General features: G+C 36.2%; 1 protein-coding gene across 3 annotated transcripts in view; it reads right to left on the reverse strand.

Moving 5' to 3' along the window:
• LOC150088195 (ankyrin repeat domain-containing protein 17-like) overlaps positions 1–20,869 on the reverse strand; it is a 1,023,061-nt gene that overhangs the window by 318,641 nt on the left and 683,551 nt on the right. For all 3 annotated transcript variants that reach the window (XM_090369376.1, XM_090369375.1, XM_090369377.1), the window contains exon 28: positions 11,108–13,409. In XM_090369376.1, the coding sequence (XP_090225502.1) occupies positions 11,108–13,409 (2,302 nt within the window). The remainder of the gene's footprint in view (positions 1–11,107; positions 13,410–20,869) is intronic.

Raw genomic sequence — 20,869 nt, forward strand, 5'->3', positions numbered from 1 at the left:
AATAATTTTTGTTTAAGGCAATTTAAAGGGCATTACCAGCCATTTCCTACACAGCTGTTCGAATGATGATGCTTGTAAGTCAGCTTTCTATCAAATGTCATGGGTGATCAGAAACCATATGCTCAGGGGGGGGGGGGGTTCTGAGATTCTAAATGCCTATGTTATCATTATCAAGAGCAAATTTTATTGCAAATAATTCTATTGCATTTGGATGGGAAAGAGGCTGCCACCAGGAATTTGGAGATGTGTATTTTTTGTGAGTGTTCCTAGGGCATGGGCTGCACACCCTGGAAACACTCACAATAGGTTATAACTTGACAAAAGTCATTTTCCAATTATATTGGAAATAATCAACATGAGCCACAAAAAAAAAAAAAAAAAAAAAAAGCTGTGGCAAGTCAGGAGTAGCAACATCTTGGAAAATGTGTTGAATAATAACATTCCTACTGTTCAAGAGCTCATTGAGTTGAAAGTTCTGCAGGCCAGCTTGCATTAGGTTACTATCATATATAGTTACTATCGTATAGCATAGAACATTGTGGATCAAAGAATTAAGCCAAACTAGATGGAAAAGGAAACCTCTGATTTTTGCTATATAGTTATATAGTACTTTTTCCATCATGAAATTCAAGCGGAGATTAATTTATACTTATACGAAAACGCCAAATTATAGACTGAAGATATTTGGAAGGCCCCTAAAAGCTATTCAAAAACCATAATGTTGGATGGTAGTAATGGTAAATGATGCAAGAAAGCAAGCTTATAGCATCAGCCAATATTAAAAAAAAAAAAAAAAAAAAAAAAAACAGTTCACCCGTCCGTACCCTGCAAAAATTTGTCTAGTTCTCCCTTGAATTTATTCAACCCATCCAATTCCACAACAACAAATGGGAGCCTGTTCCAACAAACAATCATCTGCTGGCTGAAAGCAAACCTCCACATATATCTCCTGCAACTACCCTTCCTCAACTTGAATTTATTTATGTCCCCTCGTGTGTGTGTGTGTGTAGTCTCTTAATGTATCCATACCGTGGTAGATTTATATCATATCAATCTATCCACTGTAAGCATCATTTTGTGTCCTTAAATGTGTGTGAACACATTTAATGAAACAAGTGTCTGCAACTTTTATCATGTGTTCCTTAACACCTTGGTTATCATTACTCTCTCTCTCTCTCTCTCTCTCTCTCTCTCTCTCTCTCTCTCTCTCTTCTCTCTCTCTCTGTGTATTCCCTTCCTTCAGGGCAATTTATTTTTTTCTTTTGAGAGCATGAAATTTAAGGCTCTGTGGATAGCACAGATTTCTGCATTGCTACATTCAGTAGGAAGTTTCTTGGTTACGCTGGATGTTAAGAAATAATGCAGCTGCACCAACATGTCAGTTTTAGATCCATCTGTGTAGATTGGTTGCAGTATTAATTTGCAATATTCTGTTAGGAGAGGACAAGTTTCCTCCATGCTATATATATGAAAGGTCACATAGCAGTGTGTGACATATCTAAAGTTAAATTGTGAATCAGTGAACGATGAGTGAAGGTGTATCCCCTGTTGATGAGTTCATAGATGGACTCTGTAAATCTTTTCCCATTTGGGAGAGAAAAGTCCATCAAGCTGGGGAAGGGGTTTGGTTGCCAGTTTTGTTTCAATGCATAGTTTAACAAAAGTATTTGTCTGTGCAGATGCATTTGCTTTGGCATATAGCCTCAGAACTGGTGATGTATGGTATGCCCCTGGTGTAAAATGAAGAGCACTAGGACGTACTGGTTGAAGTTAATGTATGGCACTTAATCTAGAATAGCTGTAAACTGTAGAGCCATAGCCTAGAGGTAACCACATTAGTACCAATTCTTGCTACAAATGCAGTAGTAGTGTGAAAAGGTGGATGGTCGGTTGAAGAGGATAAAGTGCTATCTCTCCAGGTCATGCTACAGAGCGCATCACCTCTTAAAATGTTTAGCTACTTAAGATAAATAATCAGGAATGATTTTAGACATTCAAGGAAGGTAAGTTTTTGGCCACATAATACACATAGGAAGTGGACACTAAAACCCATGGGGATTACTTGATTTTCTAGTTGAAGTTCCAGGCCTGGTTTTAGGATACGCTTTCTACAGAAGCTTATTGAAACAGTCGTTTATGAAAAGCAATAAAAATGTTGTAATAGCACCAATAAAATTGATGGCACAGTGCAACTGACTTTCCACCATTTGCACATTAGGGAAAATGGCAGGAGATACTGAAGACTTCGATGGACAGGGTAGTGAACACTGTTTGTGGTGTTCTGTGTTATTGAATTCATTATTATTTTAAACAGAGTGACAATTAGCCCTAGTGAAACAATTTTACCTGGATAAAATTAAAAGACAAGTGGTGGTGAACTCTAACTTCAAATGGATGGCGATGGTAGTTTCTGATAAACTATGGCAGATGTTTCCATAATTGTAGTTTGTATAAGTTTTGCATTATACCATATCTGCAAGATGTGTCAGAGGTTTTTTAGACATGTTCACATACAGGCAACCCCTGTATAACACGGTAGTTCTAGAACACAGTTTCAGTCTAACAAGATTGATAAATTGTGGCAATCATCACACAACACAGTACTTAAATAACACAATTAGAAAATTTGATAAACCTCGCATAACAAGGTATTTTTTGAACTTTTGTGTGGGAAAAAACCTTGCTATTATGTTCAATGTAATTTTCCAACATTTGCACTCTTTTTGAATCCTCACTGTTGACTCGCTAGTCAAAAAAAAACGAGAAATCCCTGTATTTTGTTTTGTTGAGAAATTCCCATGTTACGTTCTGTGGCATAGGACTTGTGGAAAAATATAGATTTCCAAGTTTTATTAGTGTTGGATAGCACACCAGGCCATCCAAAAGATTGTAAAATTGTTACAATGGATTTTGTAAAAAAATTGATTCTGAATCTACTGAAGCAATGGAGGCATGGAAACGTTTCTTCATTGCAGACTGTAACAGAATCATAGTTTTATCGCTGAAAGAAGTAAAAGCATCAATGTCAAATGCATGTGGAAAAATGTATGGCCAGTCAGTTCATTCAGGAAATATGATTGAATGGGCAGAAAACAGAATCGGTGCGATAGTAGAACTTGCAACGTTCAAATTGAGGAAAGACAGATGTAGGACAGACGTGCGGAAATTTGCCTTTAGCCAGCGGGTGGTTGGTTGGTGGAATAGACTTCCATCCCTTGTCGTAGAAGTTGATAGCCTAAATAAGTTTAAGGCTTAGCTGGACAGGTATTTTGAACGAACAGAGGGGTGAAGTGGTTTTTTTTTTTTTTTTTTTTGGCTGATGCTGAATAAGCTTGCTTTCTTGCATCAAATGCCTCTACTAATGCTAATGCTAAACTATCATGGCGAAGTCTCTGACATGAAACATTGGACCGTACATATGCACAAATACCGCCTTTGAGATGAAAGGAATCATACAGAGAATAATTTGGGCAACTGAGATGAGCAGTGGTTGAATCAACCGATAACTGAGATTCCATCAGAAAAAGTACATGGGGTTTGGCAGATTGTAAGTGGAAATAGGGGCTTAGAGTGGAACAGGCATTCTGTGTGTTATCACAGTCTAAAACACTGATGGATCCGATATCTTTCTATCTCAGAAGATTTAGGAGAGGTCCAGTTGGCGTGCCTCCTTAAAATCAACCCATGCACACCTTCTTGATGGTAAGACTTGTTATGTCACTTAGGTGGCAACAAATGTGAAGAGTGGTTCTCTTCAAGATGCCTGGTCAGCGTAAAGAGGAAAAGACCAAACCCATCAGCACATGACAGTAAGATGAAACAAATGGCCCTCAAGTTCCCAGCGGCTTTCACTCCCCCTCTTACGGCAGCGAGAGGATCAGAGTGGAAGCAGAGGGTGCTAAGAATTTCTGGGTATGACCAAGCTGCCATGCATGGAAACTGAACTTGGCTTGTTACAATGTAAGATCGCTCATTGGTGAAGACAGGATATTAGAGCTGGAAAAGGAATTAGAAAATGTGAATTGGAATATCATCGATTTGACTGAAACAATAAGAAGAAATTAATCACTTATAAGTTTATCAAGTGGAAATCTGCTGTACACCAATCGAAACAGTGAAAAGAGCGAAGACTACTCTAAGAGGTACAAGTTAAAGGTTATAATGATTTATGCACCAACATCAAGCCATCATGATGAAGAGGTTGAAGAAATGTACATAGAAATTGAGTCTTCTAGACAATCAGAAAACCCACTAAACTATCATTATGGGGGACTTCAATGCTAAGGTTGGAAAGAAACAAAACAGTGCAGAAAGGGGAACTATAAGAAATTTTGGAATTGGTGAAAGAAATGAAAGAGGTGAAAGACTTCTGAAATTTGCAGAATCTCGAGGATTGCCAGTAATGAACACTTTTTTCAAGAAAAGGGTGAACAGAAAGTGGACATGGACGAGCCCAAATGGATTAACAACTAATGAAATCGACTTCATGCTCACTAACAGAAGATATATCGTGAAAGATATATTTTCTGTTAGCGAACAGAAGATATATCAACATTTACTTTGTTCCATCGTGAACAAAGAAAATTCTGTGATCACTTCCAACACTTCGTGTTGGAAGTGATCACAGAATGGTAAGAAGTACACCTGATATAGATGTAAGAAAAGAAAGGAAAATAAAAAACTGACTCGAGTAAATAATACAAAGGTCTTTGAGATAACAGAAGAGTAGAAAAGGCAGTATGTACTGGAACTTAACAAGTTTGAGCTTCTGCAGACTGCTCAGGACCAAGATATCAACGAGGAATATTACAACTTTCTGAAAGTGATAAAGCCCAAGAAATATATATGTAAAAAGAAATCCAAAGAAGAAAAAATTAGTCAAGAAACACTTGTCATGATGAACCAAAGACGACAAATGAAGAGCAAGAAAAACACTGAGAAGGAGAAAATTGTATATACTGAGTTATGCAAAGCTATTAGAAAGAGACTCAGAGAGGACAAGAAAATTTAACACAAGAAAAGTAAAACAAGCATTAAGGGAAAACAAAGGATTTAAATCAGCAGCCATGAGCAGTAATACAGGAAGACAAATGATACTGAAACTGAAGAATATCGATTGTGTACTTATAAATAGCAGAAGATTACTATAAAGAGTGCCAGCAGTGTGGAAGGTGTATTGCAGATTAGTAAAGCATACAACATACCTGATATCCTTCCTAATAAGGTAGAACATGCGTTGAAGAAAATTAAGAATCAGAAAGCCCCGGTAAGATGAAGTTACTTTTTGGTTGTTAAAATTGGGAGGAAGAGTCATGAGACAAAAACTTGCAAAACTCTTTGCAAAATGCATTAGAAAAGGTGTGACACCTAAGGAGTGGAATTGCAATCATAGTTTTGCTGCATAAGAAAGGAGATAAATCAGAAATTGGAAATTGACCAATTAGCTTGTTATCCCACATCTACAAGTTGTTCACAAGGATCATTACTAACAGATTAGAAAGAATACTTGAAAGGATTCTCAACTATGGATCACCTTCACATAATGTCACAGCTAATGGAGAAAGCAAATGTATATAAAACACCATTATGCTGGCATTTGTGGATTATGAAAAGGCATTTGACTCCATACAGCACAAGGCAATGTTTCAGGCACTGGAAAGATAAGGCATAATTTATGATTTTGAAGAAAATATATTAGAATGCTACCTCCTTTATTAGACTAGACAAAGACAGTAGTAAATTTAAAATTAAGAAAGGAGTTCGACAAAGAGACACAATATCTCCAAAGTTGTTTACTGCTGCCCTTGAGAAAGCTTTCAAAAGATTAGACTGGTCGCAGAATGGAGTCAATGTGAATAGAGAGTAACTAAACCATTTACGATTTCCAGATGACATTGTGGTCATAAGCCACAATCCCAAAGAATTAGAGAAAAATCTTAATCAGTTACGCAGAGTTAGTAAGGATTTTGGACTAAAGATGAATATGACTAAAAAAAAAGTAATGATGAACAAGTATGCCACAGAAAGGGATATAATGATTGAAGGAGCAGTAATTGAAAAGGTGGAGTCATACTTATCTGGGACAAGTCATTAGCTGGAATAATGATAAATGGCTGGAAGTCAAGAGAAGAATAAATTTTGGATGGATAACATTCAGGAAATATAGTCATATACTGAGAGCAATATCCCAATTTTTCTGAAATGTAAAATAATGAACCAATGTATACTCCTCACCACGACTTATGGAAGTGAAACTTCCATAAGTCATGGTGAAGAATGGAACAAATTATATTGGGATCAGACTGTTAAATAAGAAGAGAAACACATGGAGTAGGCAGCAAACTCAAGTAAAGGACATTCTTATCAAAACTAAAGAACTAAAATGGTCTTGGGCAGGACACAAAGCTCGAAGACATGATGACAGATGGACTAAGAAAATAACAGAATGGTACCCAAGAGGAGCTAGAAGAAAACCTGGAAGACAAAGGCGGAGATGGATAGATGAAATTCATGAGTTTGTGGGTAGTAAATGGATGGCCATTGCACAAAACAGAAGGAAATGGAAAGTTGCTGGAGAGGCCTTCAGCCTGCAGTGGATTGAAAATGGCTGATGATGATGAAGTGGAAATGAACATCGTTGAGATTAGAAATGAGACCACATATTTGTGAAATGAACTAGGAAGTGTTTGGGAGGTTTAGATCTTTTTTGTAGATAAGCTTACTCTATTAGTTTGACAATTCATGGTGTATTCAACCAGTAAGTAAAACATGGGAGGGGCATGCTGTATGAAGTGATGAAATTTTTGGATATGCCACACACACAGTAAGAATATACTCAGATCCATGACAATGTGGCCGTGACAATGCCCCCCACATATACACTACTTGGACTCTCTCCAGTCAATATCTGGCAGAGTAGAGGTAGCAAGATTATACACTAGCTGATCCGGAAGCCTCCTAGAGCGTTACCAATAGGTTCGGCCCAGTGTACTGGACTACTTGCAGCTGGCCTGCAAACACCATTTTAGAGCTGTAACCTCGAAATGTAAGGAAGTTTGGATCTCGCCATGGTGTTTATCCTAACCTCAAAAGACAGCAATCATAATGTATGATGAAAGAGATGGGGAAGGGTTGACTGGCACTTAGCTCTGGAGACTAAACATGGGTTCCACCACTTCAAGCCTCCAATAAGCAAATTCTTAGTATTGCAACAGTTGATGACAGTTATCTACTACCTATAGCCGTGGCGGCAAACCTATGACACGTGGGTCAGATACTGACCCACGAAGGCTTTGTAAGTAACACACGCGCACGCGTTTATTGTAATATTGGCCTACTTTTTTTAATTATAACAGAGAGAAAAGATAATCGAAAATATTAAACAATTATAAAATATAAATATGTAATGTCAGATTTATAAAAAAAAAATAAATAAAAATAAAATATATAAATAAAAAATAACAAAAATCCAAGTGGAAAGTGGACGTCGCTCGTTCGCAAACAGTGTTCTATTGTATTAAACTATGCATGTGGGTGACTCATTACATTGTGACATAAACTTGGCGAGATTTGTCTTTGCATTGAAGAACGAAGATGTATCGGGCTAGTACCAAAGTTACCAGCTCGCACTCTTGCAGTATTGGACTAAGAGGCAGACTTGACGTATGCGTCTAGAAGTGTTAATAATAAATTGATTATAACTTAATTTTTCTATTGTCAAATTTTCTCATCTACATAACTGATGTAAGTATATTAAGAGGGCCTACGTTTATAAAAGTTCATCTAAAATTATTGCATCCTACATATATATGTAGGTTATAAATATATATATACAAAAAGTGGAATTCACTTGTCACTCCAACAACAGTCTGTTAATTGCTGAAAAGTGTACTGATCGCGATGTAAACTATTCGGTAACTACATTTTCTCGGTTTTGCGCATGTGCTGTATTGCCACTTTCGGCTTCCAAAGACGCAGGGAGGTATTTATAAGGGAAAAAAAGTGCATCTTATAAGCCGACAAATACGGTACTTCAAATTCATAATTTTTTTTACTATACTTCAAACATTAGTGTACAAGCAATTATACGAGCACCTGTTTTTAGGAGCGTTAGCGTAATTCCATAATGCGCTTGTCTTCACCATGTCCGGCCGTCTGTCTGTCGACTGCCAGTGGACAGATTTTTATGAAATTTTATAATTGGGACTTTTAGAAAGATTTCTCGACCCATCCCAAATTCATTAAAATCGGACTAATATAAATTTTGTATATATTATATATATTTTTTTTGCAGGCGTAGCCCTGAACTATGTCAGTGGTTAAAAAAATGAAAACTATTGGTACAAGCTCCAAACCATATCAAACAGAATGGTTTGATAAATATGGCGTGATTGAAAAGAATAAAACAACTCTGTGTGTTAATTGTAACGAAAAAGTCACCTCTCGTACATTCAATGTAAAATGACATTTTGAAAAGTTGCATTCAAATCTCGGCTTCTCAACAGACGAAGAAAGGAGAGAATATTTTTTACAAAAGAAAAAACAATGATTCACAAACAAATGTTTTAAAAACTTTTTTGACTCCGAAAAATAACATTACAGCTGCTAGTTTTCAAGTAGCCCATTGCATTGCTCGCCATGGGAAACCTCTTTCAGAAGGAGAGTTTATAAAACAAGCATTTTTAGAATGTAGTGCTACTCTGTTTTCAGATTTTAAAGAAAAGGACTTGATTATAAAGCGTATAAATGAGTTACCAATACGTTGCAATACTATTAAAGATCGAGTAATAGAATTAGAAAGAAATATTTCTTCTCAAATACATAACAACTTAGTCTGTATAAATGTATTCGATTGCTTTAGATGAGAGTACTGATGTAAATGGTTATGCATAACTAGCAGTTTTTGCTGGATATAATGCAGGCAATATAATGAAAGAAGAGTTAATAAAACGAATAACATTGAAAGGAAGGTATACCGGCCTTGATATTTTTAAAGAATTTGATAATGCATATAAAAAAAATGGAAATTGACCTACAAAAAATTGTTTCTGTAACAACAGACGGTGCTCCTAATATGGTGGGAAAAAACATTGGTTTTATTCAGCAGCTTAAGCAAAATATTAGACATTCTCTGATAGAATTTCATTGTATAATACACCAGCAAGTTCTCTGTGCGAAGCAAGGTTTAAAACATTTTCTAATGTAATGCCAGTTGTAATTAAAGTTATTAACTTTATAAACGCAAGAGGTCTTAATAAGCGAGAATTTGCACAATTATTAGAGGAAATCGAGTGCCAATATTCTGGGATTTTGACATACAACAATGTTCGATGGCTCAGTTGCAGCCAAGTTCTTAATCGGTTTGTCAATTTATTAGATGAAATAAAGCTCTTTTTGAATGAAAAAAAAATAGTTATGACGTATTTTCAAATATAGATTGGCTAAATGATTTAATGTTCTTATGTGATATCACTCAGCATTTCAATGAACTGAATAAAAAACTTCAGGGACATGGACAAATTGCATTAATGTTTGAAAATATCAAAATATTTATGAAAAAACTTAAAATCTTTACTAAAGATTTGGAAATGAGCACCATGAAATATTTTCCTCAATTACAAAAACATTTTCAAAACACTAAAGATTTTGAAAATATTCTTGACATTCAAGAAAATGCAATTAAAAAATATTTAACCATTTTGCAAGAAAAATAAACAAGCTTTCCATGAGAGATATAATCAATTTAAAAGTTTGGAAAATACATTTCACTTTATTTTATGCCCACATAAAGCAGAGTACGATACAATGCAGCTAAACGATTTTATGTGGCTAGGTATCATAACTTAGAAATGGAATTAATTGAATTCCAAAGCAGCATAGTGTGGAAAAATAAATTTGAAAACTTGATTTTCGAAGTAGAAGGAAAAATTTCAGAAAGTAATGCAGATTGGCCTAATGAAGATCCCACACTAAAAGTTGAAAATATTATATTAAACGCATGGTATTCTTTACTGAACAATTTTACATGTATGAGGAAACTGGCTAACGCTCTTCTCACAATGTTCGGGTCCACATATTCATGTGAAAAATTGTTTTCCTCAATGAATTTTGTTAAATCTTCCAACAGGAATAAACTTGGAAATGAATTGACTGCAAAATGTATTAAAGTAAAGAACACGAAGTATGTACCTAATATTAAGAAACTGTGTGAAAGTAAGCAACAACAAATTTCGCATTAAATATACTTTTATCAACTTTATTACACATACCGTATCTGTAATTATGTTAATTATTAATGAAAAATATTTCAAAATAGAAGCGTTTTCTTTTATTCCTTGCTCATTCAAATACTTTGTGCAGAGGCAATACTGGTCATGATGTCACCTGGTGAGGTACAAGGTATCAAATCAAGCTGCGATATTTACTTTTTTTTTTTAGCTCTTCACTTGCAAAAGTTAAAGTTATAAATCAAAAAAGAAACAAACCTTTTTTGGATTATTTCAAAAGTGAGAATCAAAAAGATTCAACTGTCAACTTTATCTCTTAACAAAATGTTTGATGTTTCCAAATAATTGGCACCCTTTTTACCCTCCCTTTCTAATTGAGGCCACTAACTTATGACTCATGGGCTAGTATTTAAAAAAGAAATAAAAATAATTGACCCACTCTTCAAAAAGTTTCGCCATCACTGACCTAGTCACATTTACCACCTGCTTTAAGTATTAGTTTGCCAAAATCTAGCAAGGGATAATTCTCAAGGATGCCAGATTCACAAAATTCTAACATATGTCATAAGTTCTTCCAAAGCAGTCCAAAAAATATTATATCTACATCAAGTTATTGCTATGACTTAACACAAGCAAGATATTTTCTGCAGCATAAAGCTATGAAATTTCCCCAACTACATCATTTTTATGATGAAAACTTATTACAGAAAGGAGAACTATGTTTACTATATGAAAGGATTATTTTGGCTTCTTTTATTCCAGGAAAAACTAAGCATTTAACAACAAAATGACTATCATTGCTGATATTAGATGTTTACGGCATCTATTTTAAAAACAACTTTCCAATTGTTTACAATTTTTAATGTACAAGTTAGAAATACCTTTTGATGACGTTCCAACTGAAGGTGTTGTGCTGGCTGACCTCTGGTTTGGGCGCATACCAATAACAGAAGGTATACCAGGATAATGATGATGTAGACTGTTTCCTCCATGAGATAATGCTGCTTGACCAGGATGAGGAGGGGGACCAGGATATCCTGCCATCATACCTAAAAGTGGCATGGCTTCAGCACCTTGAGATATACCAGGCCCTGCAATTCCAGGTGGAAGTGAACCTATGGGACCATTTGGTGGAGGAGGTGGTGGTGGGGGTGGTGGTGGTGGATTGTAATCACCAGTCTGCTGCTGTTGCTGTTGTTGTTGTTGCTGACTGTGAGCATGATGAAATGGAAACCTATTCAAGTTTTGGGGATGAGGAGCAGGCATCCCATGCAGAGAGGGAAATGTGTGGTTGAGTCCTGCAGATGTTAATAATGGCCTAAATGGAGAAACAGCTGGATTTTCTTGAAAATTATTAGGCCCTGATGGTAAACGAGGGGGCATAGGATGAATTGGTGGTCCATGCTGTGCCATAAGAAGAGATGCACGACTAGAAAAGTCAGGGGCATTGGGATTCAAGTTGCTTTGAACAATTGGCATACTTCCATTATTATTTGCAGCTTCAGGCACAATAGGTCCAACAGATGGCAGAGGACTGTGTTGACTGAAAGTGGTGTTTGTGCCTGCAGGACCAGAAAATGAGGAACCAGAAACTGGAAATGTTGGAAGGCGACCTTGATGGGAAGACATGTTTAATCCTTGATGGTGATAAAGACCATCTGTCATCTGTGAAGATGACATATGGGACCCAATAACAGAAGAAGCAATACCAGACACACCAGTTTGGGACAAGTCACCCATAGGAAACCCATGAGAATCAGGCAAAGAACGTGAATGAAGAGGTGGCGAAGTGGGTACTGCTGGAGGTGTAGAACGCCGTGCGATGCCGCTTATAGAGGACGGAGGACCTATGGGACCTAAAGGTGGGGTGCAAGGAGCACTACGAGGTCCACTACCAATAGGACCAAAGCCTGAGCTATTAACAATTGCATTAGACGTTCCAGTAGAAACTGAAGAGGCACTAGGTGAAATAAGGAGATTCCCTCTGTAACCAGGGGCTTTAGAAGCATCCACAATTAATTCTGATTCTGCATTTTGTGGTAAAGTTAAGGACAATGAACTCTGAACTGGAGTAGAATTTGGAATTTGAGAGGCCACGGAGGTCACTCCAGAAGCAGCAACACTTGCAAAATTTGGTTTGGCCATTTCTTTATCTTTCTGACCCCAAACACTGGGCTGGGCAACTTTACTGAAAAGGTTATTAAATGGAGAGTATTCCTGTGCAATTGTTGATTGTAGGGAAGTAGATGTAGTAGTGGTAGTAGAGCAGGCAGTGTTAGCTGGAGAAGTTACTGGAGGAATGTTGGACACAGATGCTTGAACAGATGAAGTACAAGGAAGGAAAGGCTTGTTCTGAGTAGGGGTTTGATTTCCAGAAGTTCTAGATTGGGAGAGTGATGTTATAGTTGTTGGTTGAGAATGTGAGAGCACTGGACCATTAATAATTCTTCCGGAAACTGAATGAGAAACGGAAAAGGGCTGTACTGTAGTTAAGGTGGTTAATGTAGCGTTCTGTCCAGAGACAACTTGAGAGAGAGAAGACACCGGATTTGAAGAATTTTCTGATAACTCTAGCTGTAACGAAGCACTAACAGATGGTTTGACATCGGCTGAAGAAGTGACTCGAGTTGTTACCGTAGCTGTACTAGCAGGAACAGTTTTAGTGACTTTACCTTGGGCAATAACTGCCATAGTATATGAAACTGTAGTTTTGGTTGATGTTGTTGTCCCAACCTGACCTGTTGTTACTTTTCTTTCAGGAGGAAACAGCTGACGAACAACTGGACTTTTTTCTAATGATGCTGATGTTATTAATCTTGGAGGACCAGAGTTGGTGGGTAACAGTGAGGAATTACTACATGTGAGAGGAGGAGGTCGAGATAATGAAGGAGGAACTTTACCAGATACAACTACACCAGTCCAAACATTGCCGGAATTATTTGGAAAGGGAGGTGCACTCACAGTACTGACTGGAATACCAGGACGAATAGTTAAAGTAGTACTTGACGAAGCTGTGCGAGTCTGATTTGCAAAGGGAGGTGCAGCATTAGCTGGCAAACTTGGTGGTGGTATTACTGTAGCTTTTGTTACTGTGGTTGTAAGGATTCCAGATTTAGAGGATGCAATTTGGCGACAAGCAATCTTACACTGACTGACAGCAACAGAGCTGGAACCATTGGCAACCTAAAATTTAAAACAACAAATTTCATTAATACACCTTCAAAATGGTTATATTTAAATGCAATATTGAGCTGTGTTTGATGCTTGAAAATAGAGTTACAGAGCATTTATGGTTACATTTACTTAATAATCATAATCAACAGTTCTCTTAACACAGCTCTATTTGTCACACTTTTAGCAAGGTATTTTAAGTTTTTACTTCTCATACTGATATTTGGAAGGTTAATATTTGATGACATTATGCCCAGTACTTGGTATATGAATTTTAGACACTAAGAGAAGTGATAATTACAGTAGAATCTAGTAAACACATAATTCAAGGGATCTAAATTTTCAGGTTTTGTAATAATGAATTATGCCAAAAATTTCAAAACTTGACATTTTCAATTCTACATATCTGTTGCCATTTCTGCCTAAAAACAATAAGAATAATATTTTGTCTTATTTATAAGATAAGCCAAAAAAAAATATATATATATTACCGAAATAAAAATATATAATCAGTATCACATAAAGCAGTAAAAGCAGAAGAGAGCTTAATATTAAAGAAAATATGAAAACCAATTATCTCTTTAATAAATAAATTAATTCAAAGAAACAATCTTAATAATTTGCACAGTTTACTGTGCAAATTAGTAAGATTAATAATCTTATATTATTTATATTTCTATAAATAATCTTATTTCTTTAAATTACAAAAACTTCACTTCATTTTGCTTGGTTGTCAGCAGCTCTTCTATTTCTGGCACTGATGCAGGAGAAATATCATCAGCCACCTTAAACTTCCTAAATTCTTCAAAGAATTCATATGCTTCTTCAAAGTTGCAACCCTTCAGCATCCCATCCTACCATATTTATTTATATGGCTGAAAGGTTCTATGAAATGTGATAGGATAGGATGTGAAGAATTCTTCAAAGCCTCTCTTTGTGAAACCTTGTCATTACACTTAATGCAATACTATCCCAAGAAATAACATTATTCAATAGCATCAAGGACATTGCACTGTAGCTGCAATGTATCCGCAGTGTAGTTGGGAACCAATTCCCAACTACACTGAGGGTCACTGAAAAGTACCATATCAGCCAGGTTTTATATGCTCTCTTGAGGTTATAAATAATGCTTTGATCTGGTTGATCTATAAAACTGGTGTTATCAGAATGCATATTCTTCAGTTCAAGTGCCCCAGCAGAATAAGCAGTACGACGATCTACAGTATGATGTCCCACTTTTTTTTTTTTTTTTATGAAGTCATTCTTCTGTCCACTCTCAATAATCAAGAATGAAATATTTTGACTAAAAGCTAAGCAACCGCTGATGGACTTCATAATCATATAGAATGAAATTAGTTAACTACTTTGAAACATTTTAGTTTGAAAAATTTTATAATCACAAGTGGATGCAGTTTTATACCCCTCGTGATTGAAAAATTTTCTAAGCCGAGATTTTCTGAAGTAGTTAACCAGCTTTCTTCACTTAATTTTCCATCATTGAAAACTCTTTGAATAGCAAATCTGCTGGGGGATATAAATCAAAATTTAATTAATTAGGATTGTATCAAGCTTTATATTAACTGTACAAAAAAAAAATTTACTTTTCATGTCACAAAAAAAAGGAGAATGAATATTTAACCAAATTTTGTAATAAACAAATATGCTATGTAGAAAATTCCATTCTTTTAGAAGTGGAATAATATAGGCTTTATAAAAATCACAACTTGTATAAAATGAGTATGCATTAACAAGGTTCTATTATATAAAGTGATTTCACCAAAACAATAAATGAAATGTTTATGAAATTGGGAGAAAAACAATGAAACAAAAGGATAGTGAAAGTTTTAGAAGAATTGAGTTTTTCCTATATTAATAGTTTCACTTTTAAATATTTATGGTAGGAAAATTAATAAGAATGTACTTTGTAGGTTTCAATTTAAAAAAAAAAAAAAAAAAAAAGTGTTCAAGGTGTTTTATATCAGCTTTAGCCAAGTGGCAGTGGAGCAAACAATTGTAACAATGGTGATGGGAGTCTAACACATTCCCCCACCCCACTCCATCTATGAGAAATAAATGTTTGTGGTTTATGTGATTAGAAGTTGTTTAGCAATGCATGGATTACAACAATGTCTGCCCTTTTATTAACTGACTGCAATACTCAATAAATGTGTGTGTATGTGTGTGTGTTTTAATGAAATTGAAAAGGAAAAGTGTTTTTTTATACCACTTATTTTTCAACAAAACAAAATTTTAGTCATTGGCTAAAAAAAAAAATAAAATTATACACATGAAACAATTAGTCATTTTCATTTCCAGTTTATAAAAATTAAGTGCATGAAATAAAAGTCACCATGAGCAAGGGCCTAACTTGGCCCATGGGCCGGAATAGTCAAAAGTTGATAACACTTGGGCTCTTGACTATGATAATATTAAGCACTGGGTTTATTTGGGTTGAAAACTGTAATATTATCTATTAGAATGGATATAACTTTTCTTAAAGATTTCTTCGTTTTAGCAAAGTATAAATAAGGTGATTATTTTGCATAAAGCATGAGACTACACGTACGATTCACTAGTGCCATTGCACCATGTTCAATCTAACATCCTTATTATATGGTTATAAGAATATTGTTAGGCATAAGGAAAATACATAAATCAGCATAAGAAAGCAACACAGAGGATGCATCATGTTTAGGTTTGTCTACATGGCTGCAGGCTGTACAATGTGAAAGAATGGAATGCATGCAACACAGATTGGACACAATTGAATTTAAGGTACTTAGAATTTCTGAAGTTAATTAGCCTTAGTAAAATAGAAATGCCTTATATATGGTGCCATTCACTATAACTACACCACTCTGCATGGTTTTTGATTTTTGCAAACTAATAGCTATTTTTAACTCAAGATTTTTAAGCTGATTTCAGAAATGTTATTTATGTACCAAAACGATAAATAACTTTATGTACAAATCACAAATCAGTTAAGTTGATGCAGTGAGTTCCATTATTGAATGTTAGGAATGTTGGAAATTTGTAACCTAAATCTTCATATGCATGTTGGCAGCATTGCCTTCAGTCACGTTTCTTGACCTTGAGAGCTCTAAGCAGCAGTGTTTATCAGTGTGAGCTAGGTTTATTTTTGAGGTTATCACATCAAACGTGTGCGAAAAGTAAGTAAAAGGTCTAAACAAAAGTGTTTCAAAAAATTCAACTTATTTTGTTATATTTGTGAAAGTTATAAAATCCTCAAACAATAACAAGATATTACAGAATTTATAAAAAAAAATGTGTATTGGGCTTATTTTGGAGTGAAACTCTGTGGCAAAGATAAATAATGGATTCCAGATAAAGTTTACTGAACTCGTGTTGAAGCACTGAGACTGGGTTCAAATAGTAAAAAGGTAAATGTAAAAATGGTAAAGACTGTGTTGAAATGGTAGGCACCCACCAAATCATGGGAATTGCAAATGGCAATTCCATGATTTGGTGGGAGCCTACAAACCACTGTGATGACTGTTAATTTTGCTTAGTAAGTTAGCATTAGTAGAGACATATGATGCAAGAAACCAAGTTTATATAGCATCAACCAAAAAAAAAAAAAAAAAAAACCTTCACATTTCACTCATTCATTAATTCCAAATGATTCTCTAGTTCTGCAATGAATTTATTTAACTTGTCAACCTCAATCTTGTCAATGAATTTATTTAACTTGTCAACACGGTTGACAAGTTAAATAAATAGATAGTCTGAATAACGGCGTGGTATCCCCAACAACAGACAGAAATTTGTTCCAACTATCAACCACCCACTGGATAAAGGCGAATTTCCGCATTTCTATTCTACAACTCTTTCCTCAATTTCAATTTATGCCCCCCCCCATGTGACTAAATTGGGCAAGAGGAAGAATCCCATCACTGAGATTTTGCTCAAACCATTCAAGGTCTTATGCACCTCAATCAGATCAGCTCACAGGTGCCTAAGTCTGCAGACACTGAAATTTGCAGAACTTAAGCCTTTCTTCATAAGAGAAACCCTTTGTTCCATTCACTAATCTTCTTGCCAGCCTCTGTACTCATTCCAACAGCTCCATATCTTTCCTAAAATGAGGCCTCCACAGCTGTATACAGTACTCAAAGTGGGGCCTAACCATTGCCTTATACAAGGGATAATCACCTCCTTATGCCTGCTAGAAAAATTCCTGTATATCATTGAGAAGACACCATGAGCTACTCTTGTAGACTCTCTGCACCACTCAGAAAACTTTACATCGGACTGCACAATTACCCCCCCCCAGTTCTTTTTCATTCTTTACCACCCTGATTGTAGTAAAACACAGCTGATATGTTACTCTGAGATTACTGCTACCCATATGGAGTATTTTATTTGTTAATGTTAAACTTCAGTGGCCACCTCTCCAGCCCATGTGATCAATTTTTCCAAATCCTGCTGCAGTAGCTACTGTCATTAGTGTAATTAACAACCCTCCCAACCTTTGTATAGTCTGCAAACTTGGATATTCAACCTGATATATACCTTCATCAATATCTATAAATACAGAAAACAACAATGAGCCCAACCACTAATAACATTTGTCTATGAAGAGCAGTGTCCATTGATTACCACTGTCTTCTCCCACTCAAAAATCCCACTATCCATAGCAGAAACTTGCCCTTAAAGCCATACTGCTCCAACTAGTTTTTCATGTGCAACAGTATCAAAAGCTTTCCTAAAATCCAAGTATAAGATATCAAAATCAGTTTTTGCATTCAGTTCCTTTGTGACCTCATTGTATTATCCAATCAAAATGGTCAGATAAGACTTCCTCTTAACAAACCCATATTATTATTTTATTATTATTAGCATTAGTAGAGGCATTTGATGCAAGAAAGCAAGCTTATGTAGCATCAGCTAAAAAAAAAAAAAAAAAAAACCACTTCCACTTCACCCCTCTGTTCGTTCAAAATACCTGTCCAGCTGAGCCTTAAACTTATTTAGGCTATCAACCTCCACCACAAGGGATGGAAGTCTGTTCCACCAACCAACCACCCGCTGGCTAAAGGCAAATTTCCGCACGTCTATCCTACATCTGTCTTTCCTCAATTTGAATTTATGCCCTCTCAGGTGATTTTTCTGAGCTAGAGGAAGAATCCCATCAGCATTGAGCATGCTTAAACCATTCAAGGTTTTATACACCTCTATCAGATCACCTCGCTGGTGCCTAGTCTCCAGACACTAATTTGCAAAACTTAAGCCTTTCTTCGTAAGAGCACCCCTTTGTTCCATTCACTAATCTTGTTGCCCTTCTCTGTACTCGTTCCAGCAGCTCTACATCCTTCTTGAAATGAGGCCTCCAGACCTGTATACAGTACTCTAGGTGTGGCCTGACCATCGCCTTATACAATGGAATAATCACCTCCTTATCCCTGCTGGAAAAATTCCTGTATATCATGGACAATACTCCATGAGCTACTCTTGCAGCCCGTCTGCACTGCTCAGAGAACTTCATATCTGCCTGCACAACCACCCCCAAGTCCCTTTCATTCTCTACCACTGTCAGTGTTGTACCACAGAGTTGGTACGTTGCTTTGGGATAATCACCTCCTTATCCCTGCTGGAAAAATTCCTGTATATCATGGACAATACTCCATGAGCTACTCTTGCAGCCCGTCTGCACTGCTCAGAGAACTTCATATCTGCCTGCACAACCACCCCCAAGTCCCTTTCATTCTCTACCACTGTCAGTGTTGTACCACAGAGTTGGTACGTTGCTTTGGGGTTGCTGTTTCCCATGTGTAGTACTTTACATTTGTCAATGTTAAACTTCATTTGCCACCTCTCAGCCCATACTGTGACTAAACTATTTAATGGTAGTAATGTCTAGATCCGTGGTTTTCAACCTTTTTTTTTTTTAATAACGGCACTCCTACTCAATTTTCTGCCTGTTTGATCCAACAATTTATGTCCCCCCATTCTGTGTGTGTGTGTGTGTGTGTAATATTAAAAATATATATATATGTTATATGATATTTATTACAATAATATATTTATAAAAATTAAAATTACATTTCTTAATACAAATTATGTATGTAATTTTTTAATTTATGTATGTAAGTACTAAGTAAACATCAATTACAGATCACCGCAAAATTAAAAAGATAATGTACACCATTTTATAAGGAAATAAACATATAGATTAAAAATATAATAATAAGTTTAAGTAACTTAAACCCAAATTACGTGGCACCCCGGTTGAAAATCACTGGTCTAGATGAACCCGCAGTGCTTCTTTAACCAGTGCCTCCATTAATTTCCCCGGAAAAGATGTTAAACTAAGAGGTCTGTAACTACTAGTGTCACCCTTTGATCCCCCCCCTTTGTGAATTGGGGTCACATTTTCACATCTCCAGTCCATGGGTACCCCCCCCCCCCCGGGTCCAAGGAACCTCTCATAATTATGGCTAAGAGTTTGCTTACTTCCTTTGCTGCATCTTTTAATATAACTAGATAGATCCCACCATCCCAAATGCCTTTCTTACATTTAACTTCAACAATCTCTCCTCCACTTTGCACTTATTATTACAAAACCATTTAGCTTCCTGCCAGAGCTCCATATACTTCTTGTATTCCACTCCATGAATAACTCCTCACATGTAAATGTAGATGCAAAATACTCATTCACTTGGTCAGCTATCTCAGCACGATCATATCATTGCAGCTGAACCATCTATATCAAATGGACTAACCTGATTCATCTCCTTTCTTCCAGAGCTTACAAATGGAAAGAAATCTTTGCTATTTTTCTTTGCATCCTATGCCCAAGATTTCTTGTAATCTGCCTTTGCCTGCATAATATCTTTTGGGACTTGATTACTGATCAGCTTATATCTGCCATAGGCTTCTCTGTCACATGTGTATTAGTATTAGCATTAGTAAAGGCACATGATGCAAGAAAGCAAGCTTCTATAGCATCAGCCAAAAAAAAAACAAAAAAAAAAAAAAAAAACCCAGCCTTCTCATTTCACCCATCCACTCACTCCAAATGTCTGTCTAGTTTGCCTTGAATCTATTTAACCCCTCAACTTCTACAACGGCAGATGGAAGTTTGTTCCAGCAATCAACAAAACCCGTTGGCTAAAGGCAAACGTCCGCACATCTATCCTACAATTGTCTTTCCTCAATTTGAATTTATGCCCTCTCAGGCAATTATTCTGAGCAAGAGGAAGAATCCCATCAGCATGCTCAAACCATTCAAGGTTTTATACACCTCAATCAGGTCACCTCGCAGGTGTCTAGTCTCCAGACACTGTAATTTGCAAAGTGTAAGCCTTTCTTCGTAAGAGCAACCCTTTGTTCCATTCACTAATCTTGTTGCACTTCTCTTTACTCGTTCCAACAGCTCTACATCCTTCTTAAAATGAGGCCTCCAGACCTATATACAGTGCTCAAGGTGTGGTCTGACACTGCCTTAATCA

Source organism: Mastigoproctus giganteus, chromosome 3 (assembly GCF_048544385.1).
Source record: "Mastigoproctus giganteus isolate SK-2022 chromosome 3, ASM4854438v1, whole genome shotgun sequence".
Taxonomy (NCBI): domain Eukaryota; kingdom Metazoa; phylum Arthropoda; class Arachnida; order Uropygi; family Thelyphonidae; genus Mastigoproctus; species Mastigoproctus giganteus.